Genomic DNA, 23,305 nt, shown 5'->3' with positions numbered 1-23,305 from the left:
GGTGATTATCATAACCAGCATCAAATGGAGCTGAATTTTCAGTGGCTGATGGCTGTTTAAGTGGCTGATCATGCTGAAATTACTGAAATTTCACATTCCTTTTGTCTACATCACTAGATGTGGCATTTTTCAGCAGCTTTGATTCATTAAATACCACATCTCGGCTGCGTAGCACCTTTTTCATGCTTAGAACACAAACTCTATAACCCATTTCACCATCATCTCCATAACCCATGAAAATGCCTCTGAGGGATTTCATGTCAAGTTTGATTCTGCTATCAACAGGCACATGTACATAGCATTCGCAGCCAAAGACCCTTAAGTGGTCATATGAAGCAGGTTTGCCAGACCAAACCTCTTCAGGGATGCCACTATTAAGTGCACGATGTGGAGATTGGTTGCAAATATGCACCGCGGTTTTAAGTGCCTCTCCCCAAAACAATTGCGGGAGATTAGCTGTGGACAGCATGCACCGACTCTTCTTACATAAAGTGCGATTCATTCGCTCAGCCACACCATTAGATGACGGATTATAAGGGGCTGTAAGCTCTCGTTTAATCCCATTTTCATCACAAAAACTATTAAATTGTTTAGATGCGTACTCTCCCCCATTATCTGTTCTTATGCATTTCAGCTTTAAGCCCTTTTGAGTACTAGCAAATGCATAAAACCTTTTAAAAGCATCCAATGCCTCACTTTTCAGCTTAAGCAAATAAACCCATAGCTTTCTAGAGTGGTCATCAATAAAAGACACAAAATAACGGAAACCACTATGAGTTTTTATTGGCATGGCACATACATCTGAATGGACTAAATCCAAGATACATGCCTTCCTAGAGGCTCCATGAGAGTATGAACTCTTTACATGTTTTCCAAAGACACAGTCATCACAAAAGTCAAGCTTTGAGTTTTTCACATCAACTCTTCCAAGTGAAGAAAGTGCATCCACATTCCACCACCAAAGGTAGTGTAGTAACCCCTGCTATCTAACTGCCCAACAGAAAGCAAGCTCTTCTTAATGCCAGGTACATACCTAACATCATGAAGAATCAATTTCTGGCCATTTTCAAGAGCCAGGTGTATGGTGTCCACTCCTTCAATATCACATGCATGATTATTCCCTAGGTAAACTTTCCCAAGATTACCTGCTGTATAAGTATAAAAACACTCCAGAGATGGAGTTACATGAAATGAGACACCACTGTCAACAATCCACGATTGTGATAAACCATCATGAGCAGATAACAAGGCATCTATCACATCCCTTTTAGTGATATACATGTCTTCCACTGTCATAGCATGTGGATCTGAAGATGCAACCAGCAAATCAGCATCTTTATCTTCTTCTATCTCCTCAATGACAACACTAGATACCATATTTTCCTTTTCTGTTTCTTTAGGGGTAGAGCTGCTATCCTTCTCATTCTTTTTGCCTTTTGCATTAGCTTGCTTCTTGCGTTCTTGCTCCTTCTTATAGTACCTGCAATCGGGCTTTTTATGCCCTTTGCGTCCACACTGATAGCAAGTGACATCTTGCTGTTTTTCTTTGCTTTTGCTGCGATTTTTATGCTTATTTGCAGCATTTGACTTCTTTTCAGTCCGTCCTCTAACATTATAGGCTGATCCACTGTTTTCCCCACTAGACTTGCGTCTAATCTCCTCATTGAGGATAGAACCACGTACACCATCAAATGTCAAGTTGGGGCTGTTGCTCAATGACACAACCAATGCTTCCCATGAATCTGGCAAAGTCATGAGCAAGAAGATAGCCTTTAGCTTAGGATCAAAAGCCGGCAAGCCTGCATCCTGTAACTGACTCAAAATACTTGTAAATGCAGCCAAATGCTTTGAGGTGGGCTTAGACTCATCAAGCTTTAAGTTGACTAACTTTCGCATGAGATGGACCTGATTAACAGGAGTAGTATTTTCATACGTAGCCTTGAGTTTCTCCCAAACTGCATATGCACTGTTGATTCCCTTGATATCAACCAAGATATCATCAGTAACTGCCATTTTGATGTAAGTAATGGCCTTTTTATTCATTTTAGCCCAATCTTCATCTGACAAAGCAGTAGGTTTTTGTTCTGCCAAAGCATCTTCACAATCCTTCAGAAAAAGGATACCCTGCATACGATCTTTCCAAAGATCAAAGCCATTGCCATCAAATTTGCGAATCTCAAAAGATTCTTTGTGTCAGCAATGGATACACTTCCAGCCATTTTTCAGCAATAAATTTCTGCAATAGAATGCTGAATGCAATCAGCCAATAGCAAGGTTGCTGTATATAACAGCAAATACACAAACTTGCACTTCAAAGTGTGCCCAAGAAGCAGATATTTTACTGTAATTTCAGTCCAAAGGGCTGATTACAGCATATACACAAAGCAAATCTGATACATATGCATACACGACAGCTCCCACTTCAATAATACATCACCGTAATGCCCAAATGCAATAACCCGAGTGCTGTATGTGCCACTGTTTCACTGCACAATGAGCATTCAGCAATACATGTACCAAGAGAAGCTGCCTTTTCATAACATTTGATACATCCCAAGTCCAAATTTCTCCCACTTAGCAGTGAATTTGCTGTAATTCCACTGTCAAAGCACAAATCGGCTCAAAATACATCACTAATGTGAAAAGCCCCAAATTTTCTCAATAAATCTGCCCCAATTGCATTAATACATGTTCCCGAGAGGATAAAACGGGCAAGTTCAGCAAAATTTCATAAAATTTTGCAAAAGCTCCAAATTTTCCGGGTCCAAGTGTGCACGAATGCCAACCAATCTGACTTAGCTTAGCAAAATTTCACCAATACAGCAAAAGGCCCAAATTTTATGGGTCTAATGTTGAGAAATTTTACTTAAACGAGCAAAATTTCACCAAATTTTGCGAAATCCCCAATTTATATACGCACAATGTCTGCAATTTTGACGCAGATGTCTGTACTATGCATAAACAGCACTAAATCTGGAAAAGCCCCAAATTTTCTGGCTCAAATCTGCACAAATCTGAGAACTGTGCTTGTGCGCGCGAACCAGGGCCTGTTTTAATGTGACAAGTCACAAAAATTGCAAAAATGACTGTCGTGACCTGTCGACTGATCACGCTGATCAGAAACGAACACTCGCCTGTCCACGCTGACCACTTCAACTGTCGCTTGACTGTCGCTGAGCAGATTTGGCTGTCGCCTGTCCACGCTGACCTGTTTCTGACTTGGCGACTGTCTGTTCAGCTGTCGCCTATGTAAAACGTGACCTGAACATTGTCGCCTGATTGTCCTGAACAGAAACGTGACCTGGAAAGATGACGACCGGACCTGTGCTGACCTGGAATGGCTGTGCCTGACCTATCTGGTTACAGACTGAGCAAAAACGAGCCTGCAGCACTGTCGCCTGTTTCGCGCGTACTCTCGCCTGGCCAGTAGAGATGACAACTTGCTGATTTCTCACGAGTGAAGCGTTGGTGATGTCTCGCACAGGCTCCGGGAAGCGCGCACACCTTAGCCGAAGCTCTGATACCAGTTTGAAGGAAAGCGAAAATGCCCAAGTGGTGTGCGCAGCGAGAATGGAGTGTGTTCAGCAGTAGAGAGTGCAGAGAGAGTAGAGACTTGAGTTGGGTGTGTACCAGTGTAGCACACACAAAGAAATGAAAGAATGCATTTATGTTTTAGGATACGGTACATTTACACCCGCAAGAGTGCGGTCACGTGTACAAGTAAAATATATACACGGGAAGTGTAGCGAAGGGCCTTTACACCCAACAGGTCAATGAAGTGACCATAAGAAATGTGGGTGTCAGTCTTGTGGCTGATGAATTTGTAGAGGCTTTTGTAGGCAGAGTGATCTATTCTTTGGGTGATCTTTACTCGGGGTATGATCGGTTTCAGCTTGCAGTTGAGAGTAGAGATGTCACAACCATGAAGACTCCCTTGGGGTTAGTACGGATGTGTACTCTCCCGTAGGGTGCAACAAACTCAGTGGCACACATGACAAATGCTATGAATAGGGTACTCAAGGATTTTATACCACAATTGACATTGCCCTTCTTGAATGATGTACCAATCAAAGGGTGTGCAGTGGATGAAAAGAAATGAAGAGATAGATGCTCATGGGTGCAGACAGTTTGTTGCAAACCATATTGTGGATTGTGAAAGGATTTTGACGCGTCTAGAAGAGATGCATTTAACTCTTTTTGGACAAAAGTCTATCTTTGGAGTTGAAGAGGTTTTGATTGTTGGGCATATGTGTGGGTCCTACAGGCGAAGACCATCACCAACAAAAATAGATGGGATTGATAGAATACAAGATGTATGCACGAATGTATTTGAGGTGCGTAGATTCTTGGGTACATGTGTGCTCTATTTGATATGGATTCCTTACTTTACACATGTAGCTGATGCTCTATATCAGCTCTTGAGGAAAGGTCAGAGGTTTCACTGGGAAAGGAAACATCAGAAAGCAATGAAGAAATTGAAGCAGCTCTTGAAATTTGCTTCTACATTGAGAAAAGCTGATTATTCATATGGAAAGTCTATCATTATTACTGTTGATACGAGCCCACAATAGGGTTTGGATGGGCAATTGGGCAAGATGATGAGAAAGGGCAAAGATATGTAATTCGCTTTGGTGTTAAAGTATTGATTGAACGACAGAGAAGGTATCCACAAGTAAAAAGAGAATTATGGGGAATTGGGATATCTCTTAAATGTGATAAGGATTATTTCATGGGTGTTCATGTAGTCATTGAAACTGATTGTTTGCCAGTATTGGGTATAATTACTAGTTGTGCTACCCCGGACATTACTATGCTTCGGTAGATTGCATACATCAAATCTTTGAACCCTGAATTTCAGCATATTGCAGGAAGAGAGAACCCAGTGACAGACATATTATCTCGGGCATGCTATGAGAATGAAGATGGGATGATGGATGAAGAGGAAGAAAATGAGTTTCTTGCAGCTGAAAATGATGTTGTAAGAGTGAATTTAACAATGCAAGGAGTTGCTATAGCACCGACAGAAGCTTGGACAACAAAGAGAAGACACTTTAGATGTTTTGTATCTTGTGTAGAAGTGTTTTTGAAAGACATATGCAGAAGAGTAGCTGAGAATTGGTCAATATCTCAGTACATTAACAAAGAGAGATGAGTGGTTGGATGAGGAGTTTAAGAAGATCAAGAGGAAAGCCTATGGGTTTTTCTTAAAAGATGGATACTTGTGGAAACATGCTAAATAGAAACATGGTATGCCATTGCGAGTTTTGGGTGACAGAGCTTCACAAGTAAACATTATGCAAGAATTTCATGAAAGCTTATGGGCTGAATTTCATGTATAAGGATGTTGCTCACTTTGTGGAAACCTATACGGCATGTCAAATGTATTCATCTGTGAGACATCGGGATGGATTGCAGCCCACATATTCCTTGTCTCTTTATTTTAAGTGGGTGGTGGATTTAGTCACGATGCCTAGAGGTCTTTGGCAAATGAGATATCTTGTACTTGCCCGTGAAGACTTGACCAATCAAGTGGAAGGGAGAGCTCTACGTACTAAGATAACAAATGCAGTTTGTACTTTTCTCTTAGAAGAGATATTTTGTCGGTATGATTGTGTGGGAAAAATTACATCAAATAGGCGTGAACTAGATGTAGATGAAGCTCATGATTTCTTTGCACAGTTGGGGATAAAGCTTGCTTTAACTTCAGCTTATAACCCTGAAGGAAATGATAAAAGTGAGAGAGGTCATCCACCTATTGTGAAGGCATTGGTAAAAGCATATGGAGAGAAGGTAAAAGAGTGGCCACGATTGCTCCCTTATGCTTTGTGGGCTGACATAACAACTCATAGTGTTGTTACAGGATATATGCTTGTTGAATTGATGTATGGTCAAAAACCTATCATACCGATAGAAGGGACGACAGTCACATGGAGTGTGCTACCTTGGGAAGAGGAGTTGTTAGCCTTACATATTAGACAGTTGAAAAGAAAGCCAGAAGACATAGAGGTAGCAATTGCAAAGTTAAGGGTAGCAAGGATATAAAACAAGAAATGGTTTGACAAAAGTCGTAGACTGAGGCCAAGGATCATATAAGATGGGGATTGGGTACTGCTTTATGATAGCAGTTTAGACAATCAGCATAGTGCCATGCGTAAAAAAGTTTCCAAAAGATGCTTTGGACCCTATGTGGTAAGATAGGTGTTTGATAATACTACTTATGCATTAAATGAGCTGGATGGGACAGCAATAAAACTTCCGTAGCAGGAAATAAATTAAATTATTCAAGAGACGGAAATCTTTTGCTTATGAGTTGCTAGAATTGGAAGAAAATAGTGGCCATGATATAGGGGCTAGCCAGGAAGATGAAGAAGCAAAGGATATGGTTATAGAGGATGAGGAGGACTTAGAATCTGGTGATAACTAGGACTTTGGCACATATAGGAGGATGTGCAGGTTCAGAGGGGGTGGATGTCGTGCCACTACGCGGACACAGTGTGAAAAACTCTAGAGTGTATTGTCATCTGACTTTTTTATTGATCTAGAGAGTCAATGTCATATTAGTCATTAGTGACAGTGTCTATAGTATGGATGGTCCAAAAATACTAGATTTTTAGACAAATCTAGCATATTTTTGATATTTTGGATATTATTTTTTGTAAATATCTTAAAAAGCTATGGAAACTTCTAGAATAGGGTGTCATGCAAAAAGCAAGTTGCTTTTTCAGCCAGTTTTGGAGATTTCATGAAAAAAAAAGGATTGGCGAAATCGCGTGGGTTACGATCATAGTTAACAAGTAACAAATAGCACTTTGAATGGGGAGAAGAAAAATGAGTGATATGGAAGAATTCTGATTATGTGTCCTAGGGTTTTACTTCCTTTTAGAGCCAGTGGAACCATGAGATTTGCGGTTTGAGCAGTAGAGAAGAAGCTACTGTTTGATGCACGTTTTTGGTCTACAAGGGAGCTCCAGGAGATCTAATGCTTGGAGATTGCTTTTGAGTAGTGCCATATAAAGAATTTCAGGTTCTATTAATACATAGTGCTTTAATTCATTGAGCTTTATCTTTATCTTATGTATCTCTTGTCTATTCTTTTTCTTCTTTTCTATCTCCTATTCTCTACTTCCTTCTATCTCTGATCCGGTGGATATGACTTTTCGACTAAAAACCCTCCGACAATGTGTGCTACATCAGAGGCATTGTTGACGGACATTGAGAGCTGCTATGATCTTCTTTATCTTTAGGAGTTGGTACGATCGATATTGACATTAGGTTTTCTCCGAGGCACCTTGGTGGTGGCTTGTTTACTCACTGCTTGGGTATCCATGGTTCTACTTGGTGATTCTATGATGTGTGGTTTATGATTTTTTCTCATTGTACCATTGTATTGTATCAAATCACCCATGATCTGAGAGAGGGTATTAGCAGATATGTCAGCTCATGTGTGAGTTTAAGTATGTATTGCGGGCTGGGCACATTATGTAGATATTTTAGGCATTTTTATTGTGTATCATTTTATGCTTTATAGCATTTATTGTTGCCAGTCGGCTAGCATTAATGCTGGCCAACCTGACATATTTTATGGTATTATTCATGCCTATATATTTTGTGCTCCTCCTCCTCAGTTAGTCAGTTCACCACTTGGAGGTCCTGTGGAGAGAGGAGCTGGTGCCAGTGCCCACGTAGCCAATGACTCACTGTTGTATGCGACAGTCTCATGTCTGATATATGGATTCCATTTCTTGAGCATACATTTGTATTGTGTTCTTCAATGTTCTTTCTTTCCCTTTCTCTTTTGCCTTGTGTTTCAGCAGTTTAATACTGTATATGTTTACTCTTCCATTGTTGCTTTACTTCTAACAGCTACATGCCAAGTAGGGGCGTTCACTTTGTGTGAACTATGTCCTTATCTCATGGATCTTAGAGGATAGACAACCTACCATCATTGAGGAGGTTTTGGCATAGGATGTTTGGCACCGTGCTATACAAGAGGAGATGGAGTCCATGAAACGTAATGAGACTTGGGAGTTGGTTCCGCGTCCAGCAAGTGGAAAGTGATTGGTGAGAAGTGGGTCTATAAGACCAATTACTTGGCTGATGGCACCTTGGACAAGCACAAAGCTAGGCATGACCTTTGTTTTGATGGTGTGCACGTCTACTAGTCAGGCTATCTTGGCTCTTGCAGCCCACCATCATTTTCCTATTTACTAGATGGACGCTAAGTTCGCTTTCTTGAATGACATCTCTCACGAGGACATTTATGTAGATCAGCCTTGAGTCGTTTGTATGCCTAGAAAGGAGGACCATGTCTATCACTTGTGGAAGGCACTCTATGGCCTGACGCAAGCTCCTACTGTTAGCTCGAAGTATTTCATGTTGTCATCTCTTGGTTGTGAGCTCCATTAGAGTTTGCTGGAGACAGGAGCTGCAATTGTTTTCAGCCCTTTTATTAGTGTGCATTTCAGGGCATTACAGTTTTAGGTCAGATTTTTAGTGTGTTCACACTTGCTGCCAGATGAACTTACAATTTAATGCTGCCTAGTTTGGTCTTCCATTGCAGAAGGTTGGTGATCTATTTTCGCTGCATTAAACGCATGCAGCTGACCAGAATTAAATGCTGGTCAGACTACTGCAGGACATGCTCCTACAGCTTGTTGGCCACTTTCTGGGGTTTTCTGCTATAAATAGCTGTCCTCAGTCAGTAGGCAGCCATTCTCTTTTGCAGATTCCACCACACTGTCATCCAGTGCCTTCTCAGTCATCAGCCTGATTTGGTGCCCTCACTAATGCTTCAGGCTGCATGCAGGGATTGGTCAGTCTGCTTATTACTCAGCATTGCATTCAGCACAATGCAGATCTCTTCTTCCATTCTTTGCGTTTATTTCAGGCTGTCGCTTCCCTTCTCTCTCCGCATTTATGTTCTTCTGTTGCACACTCTTACATGTTATCATTGCCAAAAGAGAGGACATGTAGGTTCTATGAAGTGGAGGCAATACTCTACTTGTTTGGTACAGATCTGTCGTGAAGAATGCAGATTTTGTACTGTTTGGGCCTTCTTCGACGTTTGCAGAGTATCTACACTGTATGTTACAGTAGTGTAGCTGATTTCTCCTCCATTCAGGCAGCCCGGCATCAAAATGCAGCAGTTTGTTGTGTGTTTTGCAGATTCTTTGAAGGAAAATGGATTTTTGGTTCAATAGGTTCGATGACCCCAACGAGGAGGCCATCCAATCTTTTGAAGACTGTCATTCTCATTAGTCAGAATGTCGTGAAGACCATCCCGATCGTGAAGATCGATGTGAAGAAGGCCGAAGTTCAGAGTATTGCTATCTAATAGCAACTTCTAAAAAATCAGGCTCACTTATTGGTCTATTGCTTTCATTGGAATGTGCAAAATTTGACACTAGATTGTGCAAAATGTGAATGGAGCAAGACACGTTTAGCTCCAAATGTTTAAAATATGGAATGCCTAGCTCTGGGCATGGTGGACATCACATGGGAAGTGGTGGACATGGACACACTGCACAGAGCAAGAGCAAGATCTTGCAAGGGCAGAAGGGCAAAGCCTTGGAATAAATACTTCCCTAATGTTAAAATGCCAAACTTCCATTTTAATGAAAGTTTAATTTAAGTTTGTGCAACAAGACCTCAAAACTTTTAGTTTGAGCAGCAGCCATTTGAGTTTTTAAGTGTCTTCTTTCTTTCTGGGAGCTACCAAGAGCTGATTTACTGCAATTCAGAGAAGATTTTTGGATAACATGAATGTGGAATCATGTGGTTGCTATGTTCTTTCTTCTTTGATGCTTTTTAATTGATTGGATTAGTGCGATGCTGGTTTTTTTCTATTTCAGCGCATACTTCATTTGGAAGCTTTTTGGAAAGTTTTGATGTAGAAATACTTTCTAGCCAGGTATCATCACAAAGATGGTCGCATGAAAGTCCTCAGATTCCGATTGGATCATGGGGCGAATTCAAGAGGACATGGGCAGTGCATTTGGATGTACAACAGTGTTTGGGCAGTGCATGTGGATGGAGAACAATGTTTGGGCATGTATGCAATCAAGTATGCTTATGTAATCCTTGTAGATGCTAAGGACAGCATGGTGATGCATGTGTAAATCTGTTAGAGTGCAGTTGAAATAGTTTTGTCATGCATAGTGCCCCCATCGGTGAGAGCAATTGAGGTCATAGACCTCACAACAAAGCTGGGCTGCAATAGAGGAGCATGTCTAGTGTATTCAGGGGCAAAATTGGAACTGATTCGCAGCTGGAACGTGTAGGGTTTACAGGGCTTTTCTTGATGTATCAAACACTTGATTATCAGCAAGTACCAGACTGCTTTCTAACTAGAGTTTGCAGGGCTTTGTTGGTAGTTGAGACGTACTTGGACATTGGCAAATACCAGCCAGTACCACGAAGAATTGAGCATTCACCTTTTGTATCCTGAATCACAGTTCTTCTTAGTAATTTGAACTTCAAATCTGCCATTTCAAGCAATGTGCGGAGAGACTGAAAATCACACATGTAGATTGAAAAAGGCTGGCCATGAGAGAAGCTTACAACAGCATCACACCTTGCTCAACTTGAACACGGCTTATGACAGTAAAGTGGGCCACCTTCTTCCTCTCTTTGCTTTTTGTCATTTTTCCTCTCTTACCGCTCCTCCAGTTGATGGGCACCACAAGAGAGTGTGAGAAGGCAGCATCAAGGAGACCAAATGATCAAAGCAGTTTTAGTTTTCTTTCCCTTTGTCTTCTTTCTCTAACCAGAGAAATCTCTGAGAATTGCTCAGTTGCTCATTTTCCTGACCTCCTGTCACTGAAATGCAGTAGTGAACCAAATTGATGACACTATGCACACGAGGTAGAACTGGTGAGAAAGGTGTGGAATTTCCAGAGCACAACCACCGCAATGAACAGGGCTTTTGCATGCAGGTGGAAGAGGAATCAGAACTAATGCATTGATATTGGTTTGTGGAACTAAGCTTGAGGTAGGAGGTGAAAATAAAACTCACACGCACAACACAAACACAACCAAGGCACATGTGAGAGAATTGAGTGATGTATTGCATGTAAGGCGGTCAAATTAAGAGAAAAGAAGAAACCTTATTAGACTTAGAACTTGTCTCCAGGAAGAGCTCCTGTGAATCTGTTGCAGACAATGTCTTGTGTAGGCACATAGACCAAGTTGATCTCAACAACGTGAATCCTTTCCTTGATATAGTGATCATGTACCTCAATATACTTTGTGTGAGCACGAAGAAATGGATTTCTGGCAGTTGCCCGCTTGAACTATCAGTGTAAATGGATTTTTGTGACGACTGCTCCATTGATAGATTGGCCAAGAGGTGATTGAGCCACACATTTGAATGCTGGAAATGCTGCCCTGTATTCACCCTCATAGCTAGAAGTGGCCATTAATGTCTACCTCTTACTGAGCCAAGAAATGCACAACCATGAAGCGGCTATTGTCCTATGCTAGATCCTTCAAGGTAAAACCTTTCAACATTTCTTGCTTTGTAGGTGACATCTTAGTTGTCAAGCACTATGGCTGTCATGTTATGGTTGCCAAAGAGTGAATAACAATGATTTGCAGATCTGTTTTCCTTTCTTTTCCATTGATTGTAAAGCTAACTGAAGAACAGCTGGGCTTTACTAATGCTGCGGGCATGTAAAGTTGCATACTCAACATGCTCTGGGCAGGATATCTAGAAAGAGGCCTTTCAGTGAGGAGAGACATCTAGTTTTACCTTTTCTTGTTTTCTTACTTTACATCGTTTTGTTTCAATTTCAGGAACAAGTGATGCTATGAGCTTGTAATGTGAAGTTCCTTTTCCTTGTTCTGTTTTAACATCCCTTTTAGCTGGTGTTTTGAGGAAGAAGTATTTTTGATTAACATCCTTGTAATGTGCTCAGTAGGGATTATTTGTCTGTAAGAAGTATTTTTGATTCTTCCTCTTTATTGATTCTGATAACCAGATGAACGGCATCTAAGACTTCAATTTTTTGACAGAAAAAAGCAGAATTGAAAATGCACCTGTCTTAGTCCACTGTATGTCTGGTCAGAACAGGTAACATTCCAGATCAATGCATAATGTCTTTGTTTGTGCCCTGGTACGAGCTGTGACTGCTGGGTTGTTTCATTGCAAATATACTATCTGCATCTAAAGTGAAATGTTATGCTATTTTAGGTCACCTGCAGTGGTGATTGCATACTTGATGCGAAACAAGGGATGGAGGCTTCCCCAAAGCTATCAATGGGTTAAGGATCGGAGACCAGCGATAAACCTTTCACAAGGTATGTGGAGTTTAAAATTAGCATATACTTAACAAACATAAATCTGCCAAAAGTTAGGCTTCAGAGATAGATAGCTTGTCATGCTGGAAGTTAATATAATTTCTGTTCTTGCTCTTCATTTTTTTGTGCATTCTTCACTTCTACAGTTTTTATTACGTCCATGCAAGAAGAGTCCTCATCCCACCACCTCTTTCTATACCTACTGTTCATGACCTGAGAATGTTTGTTCACTATTTTTCCCTGCAAATTTTTTTGAGCATGCTTCATTTCCACAACTTTTTGTTTATCCATGCCTGAAGAGGCCATTCCACACCTATTTTCCACCTACTCTTCATGGCAAAAGGATATTTGATCTGTTGTATTTCGTCCTCGAAGGGGGTCTTTCTTAGGGACTGCTTGTCATGGGGACATGAAATTTTAAGATGCTTTAATCTTGTTGATAACATTTGATTAATCAAATGTGCAAGGTTGTTTAGCACATGTGATATGCATGATGGCAGTTATTTCATGGTAACAGCCAAAGGACCTCGAGGATGCAATGGGTGTCAAAGGAAAAAGTTGTAATAAGTTATGTTTGGTAGATATGAGGTGGTACTTGGTCTCAGATTTGGACCTAGACCAATTTATTGGTCACTAATGTCTGTGGTGACATCAAAGACTAGGTATTAATTAATTAATTAATATTAGTCTAAGGGATAATAATTGCTCAGGGACACACTTGGAAGACAAATTGGCCTAGCCAATTTAATTGTTGGCTGGTGAAATTAATTTTTTGAGAGCTAGAATAATTATTAAATTAATTTTTAAAATTAATATTTTAGATAATGTTGTAAAATAGGATTAAAGATTTTCACTTAGCAAAACTTGTCCATGCAAGTGAGAAAAACGTTTTTAGGGGCTAGTGGAGTCTATTCCAACCATTGTGAGAGAAAAGAAGGTTGTTAGAGAGCAAGGAGAGGTTATTGATGTGATTTGTAGCTACCAAGGATTAGTCTTATGGCATGTGACAGCAATTTGGAGTCCTCTAGGAATAGGTGACAGCAACGCAAGGTCCTTCTAGTGTAGGTGATAGCAGGTAGGAGGGAGCAACAATCTTTTTGGTGGTCCTAAGCTATAGGTAACAGTTTCCATGGCTGTTTGAGCAAGGCAACTATAGTTTTTTAGTGTTTATTGCGATGAAATTCTGAAATTTCTCTCTCTACAACATTCTCTCTTATCTCCCAACCATCTCTTATGTTATCTCAACATTTTTCAGCAGTTTGAGCCATTAGAGGAAGAGATTTCAATCAATCTCTACTGTAAACCCTAATTTATAGTAGAAATTAGGGACAAACATCTTTGGATAGTTTAAGGAATGGAAGATCCTCAACCACATGATGATGTGACAACTCATAGAGTGAGTCATATCCAAGGTGTTCAAAGTGATAATGTCAAAGGTGCTCATTGTTTGTAGGTTCTTGTGTGGTGGCTAAAGCTTGAAAGTGATGGAACTCTGAGTCTTTGGTTGTTGGTTGAGAAAGAAACCAAGTCATCATATAGAGGCCACTAGGCTATGTATCGCCACGAGTAATTACTAAATCAATTTGAGAGGATAAGGGTATTAAGCTTATCAAGGTTAATATGGATGATAATATAGGTATTTCTACAAAGAGTTTATCTTCTGAGTACTTTGTACATTGTAGAGTACTAATGGGCATTGGATGGTTCCTTCACTTTTTTCTATATTTCATAAAGGTGCATTGACCTTTAAGTGGGAAGTTGTTGGGGTAAAGGCCAATGGCTAATAGCTGGGCAGACACCCCTTGTATATGTACACAGTGTATAATTATGTATAAGTGAAGACACCAAAGAATAAGGGAAGCATTCATTGTATCCACTAAACTCTCGTGTGCTTCTCTCTCTCTCTCTCTCTCTCTCTCTCCTCTTGCATTCCATAGCTTCTACCTCACATCCCTCCATTTCTTACCTCTCATAATGCTATCGTTCTATCTTCTTTAGTAGTCAACAAGGAATGGTAGTTTTATCATTATTGCCTTGCACTCTATTTGCATTTTGTCTTGTCATGTTAAAGCAACAAATTTAAAGTTTGCATTGAATAGATAATAATGCCTTATCAATGAGTCATCATATTAAAGCATCTTTAGTAGATTAACCCTTAATCTTCTATATCCCTCTAAGTTATTTTGAATGCACCGTATGGATGGGCATTTTTATCCTCTTGTGCGGGAGAGGTTTTTTCCTTATATGAACACAATTTAGTGTGTAGGTCTATATGACCTTAGGGTTGTGCCTTGTACTTTCATTCTTGTGTTTCATGATATTGAAGGTATTGCTATACGCTTCTTTGTGTGTCTTTTCTCACTCTCACTCTCACTCTCACTTTCTACTCCACTTTGTGTCTATTGAGTTGCACATTTGATCCAACAGTGGTATCAAAGCCATTGTGCCATTGACCTAGCCACCATTGTCGCATTAGTTCCACCACTGGCTCTGACACATGGAGTCCCTCATGGCATTGCTACCTATAGCCGCCTGTCACTCTAGCTATCTCAGCCTAAGCATCTTGAATAATTGCCACACAGCAATCTACCATCCTCGGGTTGCAGCCTATGCATCCTATCCACCATTTTCTGCTGCACCTGCATTTATTTTACAATTGGCCATTCTGCGGAGGTTGTCATGAGGACGTGAAAATTTGATGCTTTGCTTATGTTTAATTGACATTTGATTAAAGGATTAATCAAATGTGCAGTTAAAAGATGCACATGTGCTGCATATGTGAGACTCAAGCTACTTTTTTACAGTTGAAGGCCCAAGGACCCTGTGAAAAAGATGGATGTCAAAGGCAAAAGTTGTAACAAGTTACACTTGTTAGATTCTAGGTGAATTTTAGTGTCAATTTGTCCCTAGGACCATTAATTGGCCATTAAGTGTCAGTGGTGACACTAGGGTCTAGGCATTAATTAATGGATTAATGCTTGTCCAAGGGTCAATCAATGCATGGGACTACTTTGGGTTGCAAATGGCCTAGCCAATTAATTTTTGGATGGGCAAGGCCAATTTTCTGGACATGGATTAAGGGCTGAATTAATTTTCAGAATTAATTAATTCTGAAAATTAATGAAATAGCTAGAAATTGTTGAAAATAGATTAAGCAAGTTGCCACTTGGCAAAACTTTCCCATGCAAGTGGGGGAAAGGCTAAATAGGGCTGAAGGGAGAGGGAAACCTCGTTTTTTCATTTTGGAGCTGTTGGAAAGAGGTGTTGGATTATTGCTGTCAGCTTTTGGGGCCATTTCCCAGCCATTGGAGACCATTTTGGTGATGGGGATTGCATATTCTTGACCTTGGGAAGCTGGCAATTGCTGTTGATGCACTTTCTCTTGAAGATCACAGTCTTTGATGCTCCTATTGTTGTTGGTGCATCCGTTTGGGGCTGGTAGAGCAGGGTAGCAGCTGATTTTGATAAGTTCTTCGATAAATCTCAGAATTTTCTCTCTCTACAAAATTCTCTCATCTCCTTTAGCCTATGCTCAACCATTCTCAGTAATTCTTAGCCATTTGGAGGAGATCTCAGCCATTTTTGGTGGGTTGATCTGTAATTTCTGCAGTAAACCCTAATTTACAGCAAAAATTAGGGTTTAGCGGCCACCTTGGGATCCGTGCCAGAGATTGAAGGCTCAAGGGACTGAAATCAGTAGCTGATAATTGAAGATTATCAAGGGATTTCAGGAACTAGCCCATTCCGAATTGATTTGGGACAGCATTTGGCCAGCCAAGGGTCAAATTGGAGAAGAAGTCCTGGGTGAATCAAGGGGCAAATGACCCAAAAGGCTTGCTGGTCATTTATGACAGCAAGAGCAATTGGTTAGCAGGAGGAGATCGAAGAATCTCAAGTTATACTCCTTCCAATTGAATGAAGCTAAAGAAATACCGCAAGGGGCACCAGTTTTGGGGCCAACAGGGAGTTTACTGTCCAAAAATGTTATGGTAAAGTGTGTATTTTATTTTACGTGCATTTATTTATTGCTGTAATTAACTCTTAAATCAGGTTATCATTACCCATTCCAAGAAGGAAGGCTGGTTTCATAGGTTGCACGTAGCCTCTCACTCCTTGTCTTTCTCTCTCTCTCTCTCTCTCTCTCTCTCTCTCTTTGTGCAGGTTGCACGCAACCTCTCTCAGCCTCTTGACCACCATTTCCTCAGTCTTGCCCACCTTTTTTTGTTGCGTTCACGATCCCCCTCAATTGTGCTGCATCCTTGTATCCATACACTCCTAAGCTAGCATAGAATCCAAATCTGGAAGAAAAACTTAGAAACCCTAAAAGTGCAAATCTCCTTAAATTTTGAATGTGGGAGTTTTCAAAAATTTGTGCAATTTCTAGTACATTGTGCTTGTCTCATCATCAAGCTCAAAGAAATCTTCAATTTCATACACCCAACACTTAAAAATTTGGACGATTTACCAATTTTTGAAATATCTTGAAACGTCCATTAGAAATTTTGGCGCTTTTGCCAAATTCACCTTCCGTTGTGTGGATCTTCATTGAATTTGTGTGAATTGAAGAATTTCTCTAATATTCGCACGTAAAAGGGGATTTTTGTTCAAAGCTTAATTGGAAATTTCAACTTGCTACCTTGACATTTATGTGTATAAACACGTGAACAACATCTACATTGACATTTACATCAGTTGCAAGCTCTTTCTCATCTTATTTTTTTTAGCGACATTTTTAGCACACAGTGTTGGTACAATAGCTCCATTGTCCATTTTTGGACAAAATTTGAGCAATTGCCTCAGCTTGCATTTGTGTATTCAGCATGTGCAAATACGACACATAATCAGAACGAGTTGTTTGGGATGCTTTTTGCTAATGACAAGTTGGATGGTACCAACCATTCCGCTTGGTTGGTTATATGTGATGAAGCATGCATGTCTTGGTTGTGAAAGCATTTTGGGGAATTGTCATGGATTTGAAGGTATCGCCAATAGGCCCTAATGCATCCACAAGCGCTAGTGCTTCTACTTCAGGTGGTTCTACTGCCAGTGTAGGTGCTAGTGCTTCTACTTCAGGTCGTTTTGTTGCCACTTCTAGCTCTTCAGGAGTTATTGTTGCTGCCTCTCTTACTACTGATCAAGTGTGATGCTAAAGCACACTCTTTGATCTCTATTTCAATCAAGAGACTCATTATTCCACGCATTGTTGCCCATCGGGCTGCGAAGAGTGCTTCGTGTGGAGAAACACCCTAACACAAAAACTCAAACACAATTGTATGACAATAGCACATATTGATTAAAGAACATAGTTAGGGTTAGGGTAACTCAGAGACAAACACAATGAAGAAGAAATCGAATGAATTTGAATAGAATACAATGCTCATGCAGCAAACATACTATGCCCAAAAGGAACATTGATGGTGGAACTCCTGTGTCTCACGGGTGAGGCAAAGAGTAGCTGAAGAGTGTGTTGTACTCCGACGGATTGTGAATTGCAGTAAGGTAGCCTTTGTCATTGTTTGGAAACAACAAACATAGTAGTAGGCAATTGGATCAGTGTTAGAAAGGCAAAGGAGAGAGAAAATCTGCAAATGCAGCAAGTTGGTGATGATGTGGCAGGCTTGCGGCAGCCTGATCAGAAAAACATAGATTTGTGATGATGTGGCAGTCAGAATGGCAGCCAATTGATCAAAACACAGCCTGGAGATGTCGCCAACAGTAGATGGAGTGTTAGAAGGAGCAAATGCAGCCTCCAGGTGGTTGCCAAGTTGTAAACGCAGCCTCTTGGTGAAGGTGGACAGTGGGTGGTAGCAGAATGAGAAGGTTGTAAGCAAGCACTAGATGATGGTAGGCAGTGTGGGGAAGCTTTGGCTGAGATGTCCTCTGCGAATGAGATGTGGATTGCAAAGCTATAGCACTTGCAATCTGCAAAAACAAGATTGATTGAGTGGGAGGGCAACCTATCCCTTTATACAAAGTTTGGGGCCTCCCAAAGTACGGTTTGCAAGCCCAAGCCCTTGTTTTTTTTTCCCCCGCCTAGGATATCCCACGCCAAGGTAGCCAAGGCATTGGGCAAAGGGTGCATGTCGGTTGCCAAGTGACCTACTAAGACTACAAAGGTGATGGTAATCCTTTCAAGGGAGCCTAAGTGTTCACCCAGAGAGAATAGAGCATCGGACAAAGGGTACTTATTGGCTGCCCAATGGCCTACTAAGTCTTGCAAAGGCATATGAAAATACAATGAACTGGCTTAAATAAAAAATAAAATGGAGGGTATTTGTTTTAGTTTTCAAAAGATTTGTCATGAAGTGAGGGTTTTCAAGCAGTTTTTGGTCTATTGAGTAACAATGCTCCAAGGGGACAAATATAAGGAATGGCCAATCCCAAGACCTTCACAAACCAAACAAGACTAGTGCTATCTCTAGTGGATGTCGATGACAAGGAATAGGAGAAGTGTGGGGGAGTATATGGTAGAGGCAAAAAGATAGGTGGAGGCTAGCTAGGCAAGTTGAGCAAGTAAGGGAGACTGTCTCAGAGACTTCCATGCGCAATGCTACGAACACAGTGGATTTAGAGTTAATCATTCCAAAGTCGAAAAATGAATAAATGCACATAGCTACATGTTTACAAGAATAGAAAGTTGATGTATTGGAGCTATGCAATGTAGTCATGATCATGTAAAATGCCATGTAGTAGTGCCACTTGGATAGTGCGCTTGCAGGGAAATTGTTCACTTGTCCAAGCACCCTTTTACAATCACGGTCATCGTGATGATGTAGACGAACATAGTACAAAATAAATATATAATGTCTGAATGACTGTGTCAGTAACACCTTATCACCATCAAGAGAAAAGAAGCCACCCTCTCAAACTAGAAGGGAAATTTGGATGGAGTCATTCTCTCTCTATTAGTCTAAAGCAATAGAGGAGGGTGTATCCAAGCTGATCTTGAGAAGTAGATATTAGAGAACTGGCCGATTGATCGACTTGATCAATATATATCTGTAAAATTACCCCTAGGTACAAACTCTAGGCAGATAGTGCTTAGCTCAACCTGCTCTTTGGTGAAGTGAAAATATACTCTAATGTGCCTCGTTTGACGTCCATAGGGTGATGATGGGTTACTAGCTAGTGCAATCGCACTTTGGTTGTTGTAGTAGATGATAGTTGGAGGAACACAAGAAAATTAAAGCATTGCTAGCAAGCTCCTTAGGTGGATGGTCTTTATGGTACCATTGTAGAGAGCCTTATACTTGACTTCGGTCATGAAAGCCACCACCGTCTCGTGCTTACGGCTTGACCAAGAGATGGGAGCCGCTATGGAAACACTGGGTGTCAAGTTCTCTTGCCCAGAGTCAGAATATGTATAACGGTGAAAGCACAAACCATGACCAAAAGTTAACTCATAAGAATAGGTACACTGTAGATATCTCAAAACACGCAAACACACAATCCAATGTGACATCGTAGGTGTAGTGAAATATTGAGTAAGCAAACTAACCAAGTATACTAAATCTGGCCCAATATGAATCGGCCAAAGAAGCTTATCCTACTATATAGACCAATAGGTGTGCTCATTGAAGGGCTATCCTAGAGTATCCTTAGATAAGTGGACAATAGGATCAAGAGGTATGGCAATGTAATATTGGTCCATCAATTGAAGAGGATACTTTTGTTATGGCACAAAAATACAACCCTCGGATCGAGCAACCTCCATCCCTAAAAAATAAGACAATTGATCAAGATCGGTCATCTCAAATGTGGAACTAAGGTGGGTCTTAATTTTCACTATAATAGCAGAATTTGACCGAGTGAGAAGTAAGTCAATTTACGTACAACAAGATATAGTTAGGTCGCTCCAAAGCATTACAGACATATAAGTTCGGATCATAAGGGGTAGAATGGTGTCCTTGAGTCCTAAGGAACTCGTCCATCATTTGGAACCAAGAAAATGCTTGCTTTTGTGAGAGTGCGCAACGGAAGAAGAAACACGAACACAGAGGGGGAGAGAGAGAGAGAAAGCAGAAAATGAAGGAAGAAAATCTGCACTGACTGTAATGAATGCTGAATACAAAACTGTGGACTGATCAGTCCTTGCACACAGCCCGAAGCGTCAGTGAGGGCACCAGATCAGGCTGATGATGACGACAGCACCGAAGACGGAGGAAGATGATGGAGTCGGAGTGTGCACGTGCCAAGGAAGGAGGGAAGATGATAATACAATTGACTGCCAAGTGGAAAATGGCTATAAATAGCCAAAAATCCCAAAAATTGGCTGACCTGAAATTTGAGGCCATAAATATGTCTGACCAGCATTTAATGCTGATCCGACCAGCATTTAATGCTGGTAAAAATGCCAGGAATGCTCAGAAAAATCCGGAAAAGGGTGGACAATGTCCGGCAGGTGAGGCAGGTTGAAGAATGCAGAAACTGCCCTGGGAAATGCACATAAAATCCTGACTGGAGGAGAAAATGCACTGAAATGCAATAAACTGAGTGCTCTAGAATGAGCTACCTTCTTCGTCAAAACAAGTGGTAGACAAGTTAGAGCTCCTAAAGTCCTCGTCTGACTCAGACTGAGGCTCATAGGTAGGAGATGACAAGGCATGACAAACATGACCGCTAACACCCCCTCTCAGATCCTGGATGTGGCAGAAGGCCAAGGGAGAAATGGATCCTGGGGTGGCAAGGGGAATGCCAAGGTCGATGAAGGCCGTCGATGAAGATTGCCGATGAAGAAACTCCTCACGATCCTGGGAAGCCCCCTCTAAAACAGTAGGGGCCAGGAAATCCACAGCAGCATCACCGAGATCGTCCCCCTCTGAAAGGGATGGGGGGTACGAGGGAACCACCGGAGGAGAGGGTGGGGGATGGGAAGGAACCTTTGGAAAAGAGGGTGCACAAGTGGGAATGGGTGTAGCAATAGATAACTGCCTCGGAGGTCCCTGCATAAGAGAAGGGGAATGGAGCCTATAAAGCCCGCTCTCTTGCCAACCTATCGCAATAACAGCCCCTGTAGAAGAATCCTCAATACAAATGGCCTGCTCGGTGAAGACAACCCGGGTACCAAGCCTAGTAAGGCCATAGACTGAAAGGAGTGGAAAGCCCAAGTCAGGATTATAAAGAGCCTGGGAAAGGGAGCTTGACGCGCGGTCGGGAAATAAAGGCAAAGTGCCAACACCACAAATAGGTATCGAAACAAAGTCATCAACAGTGACTGAACCCTCAGAAGGGCATAAATCTTGCAAATCACCTCGGGGGATTCATACGACTAGAAGCTCCACTATCAACCAGCCAAGGTCTCTCAGAAGATGAGGCAACCACTGAAGAAGGCTCCTCCAAGTCAACAATATGAAGGAACACTGACTCATGGGTAACCGTTGGAGTAGAGGTAGAAGGCTCGGATGTGTTAGTTCCATCCTTCGCTCCTGGACGAAGGTGAGGGTACTTCTTCCAACATTTCTCCTCTAGATGTGTCCCCTTCCTACGGTATGGGCATTTAGGTGTCTCCGAGTCGGAGTCAAGACCTGAAGAACTCTCCTGTCTTTTAGCCTGTGATTTCCCTTTCTTTTGTGTCCCCCCTCTCGAACCTGCAACAAAAGCTTTGATGGAGGTGGATCCACTGGCTACCTCTTTGGGGCGCTCGTCATGCTCCAAAACAAGCAGAGCAAGCTCCCCCCATAGAAGCTTCTCATGGGTCCTCGATGTAAGAAGGCTAGTGTAGAAGACATCAAAACGGGGAGATGGCAGTTGAGTCAAAAGAATCATGGCCATATCCTTGGAAGAGATCATCCTGCCAAGGGACGCAAGCTCATCCCTCATATCCTCCAACCTGTTGATATGATCCTTCATGGAAGAAGAATCATCAACAATGAGCATCCGTAATTTCTTCTCGAGAGTAATCCGATGGGCAAAAGTCTTCTGATGGTACAAAGAAGCAAGCTTTGTCCACACTTCTGCTACTTTCCGCAACCTGCGCACATGCACTAGGACAGAATCCTGTAAGCTCATAAAGAGAAAAGATCGAGCTCGTGAGTTGAGCCGATCCCATAAGGCCCCGCACGATCCATCGATGATCCAACTGTGGGATCCTCCACTGGACGGGAAATAGGGTGGGTAACAAACTCCCAAAGATCGAAGGTATCAAGGATACACTCCACCTTACATGACCAAAGCAAGTAGTTGGAACCATCAAGCCAGTCTTCTTTGGGCAAAGAAGGGAGTACGGGCACCTGTATAGAGGGTGCCATGGAAGGCATATTAAGGCCAGCAGAACGAGCCTTTTATGAAACATGGAGAGAACGAGGAATAGAGGGATCTCGATCAAATGGGCTAGGTGACCTCCGATCATCGCGTGAACTAGCATGAAAGTCTCTCCGTCTCTTAGAGGAAGGAATAGAGACCTCATCCTCTGAATCGGCAAAGAACTGGTGATAAGACATCTTCATATATATCTGCAATCACCAAACAATCTGCAACCAACAGTCAGTCAAGATGGAGCCACCTATGTAAGAAAAGACCCAGAATATGCTGTCACTTGCAAGAGGAGAGAGAAAATGTTGCCGCTTGGAGAGAAAAACTGCCGCCTATCCTCGAGATGATGACACCCTCTCCTTTGTTGATGTTGACCACCTCGTGTTGGCTGCGTTTGATGCAAACGCAGGCTGCAAACACCTAGAAAACTGTCGCCTACTCCTCCTGATGCTGAAGAACAACAAAATGCAGGTATGGAAGGCTGCGTTTCAGCCTGGACAGCACCGCCAAGGGCTGGAGAGGAGGGAAGAAAGGCTGCACTTGATGGTGTCCTCCTCTGCAATGGAAGCTCTCCTCTGTGCTCTTAATTAGGCTCTGATACCATGTGAGTGCGCAACGGAAGAAGAAACACGAACACAGAGGGAGAGAGAGAGACAGAAAGCAGAAAATGAAGGAAGAAAATCTGCATTGACTGTAATGAATGCTGAATACAAAACTGTGGACTGATCAGTCCCTGCACGCAGCCCGAAGCGTCAGT

At 41.7% G+C, this 23,305-nt stretch overlaps 1 protein-coding gene across 1 annotated transcript in view; it reads left to right on the top strand.

Moving 5' to 3' along the window:
* Positions 1–23,305, top strand: part of IBR5 (indole-3-butyric acid response 5) — a 100,599-nt gene that overhangs the window by 51,583 nt on the left and 25,711 nt on the right. Inside the window, exons 3-4 of the mRNA XM_087689749.1 lie at positions 12,013–12,070; positions 12,191–12,297. Coding sequence (XP_087545875.1) covers positions 12,013–12,070; positions 12,191–12,297 — 165 coding nt within the window. The remainder of the gene's footprint in view (positions 1–12,012; positions 12,071–12,190; positions 12,298–23,305) is intronic.

The sequence above is a fragment of the Lygodium microphyllum genome, chromosome 12 (genome assembly GCF_053477565.2).
Source record: "Lygodium microphyllum isolate KBCC chromosome 12, Lygodium_microphyllum_v1.1.10, whole genome shotgun sequence".
In the NCBI taxonomy this organism is placed as follows: domain Eukaryota; kingdom Viridiplantae; phylum Streptophyta; class Polypodiopsida; order Schizaeales; family Lygodiaceae; genus Lygodium; species Lygodium microphyllum.
Note: the sequence above shows the minus strand (reverse complement) of the source record. Positions and strands in the feature narration are given on the sequence as shown.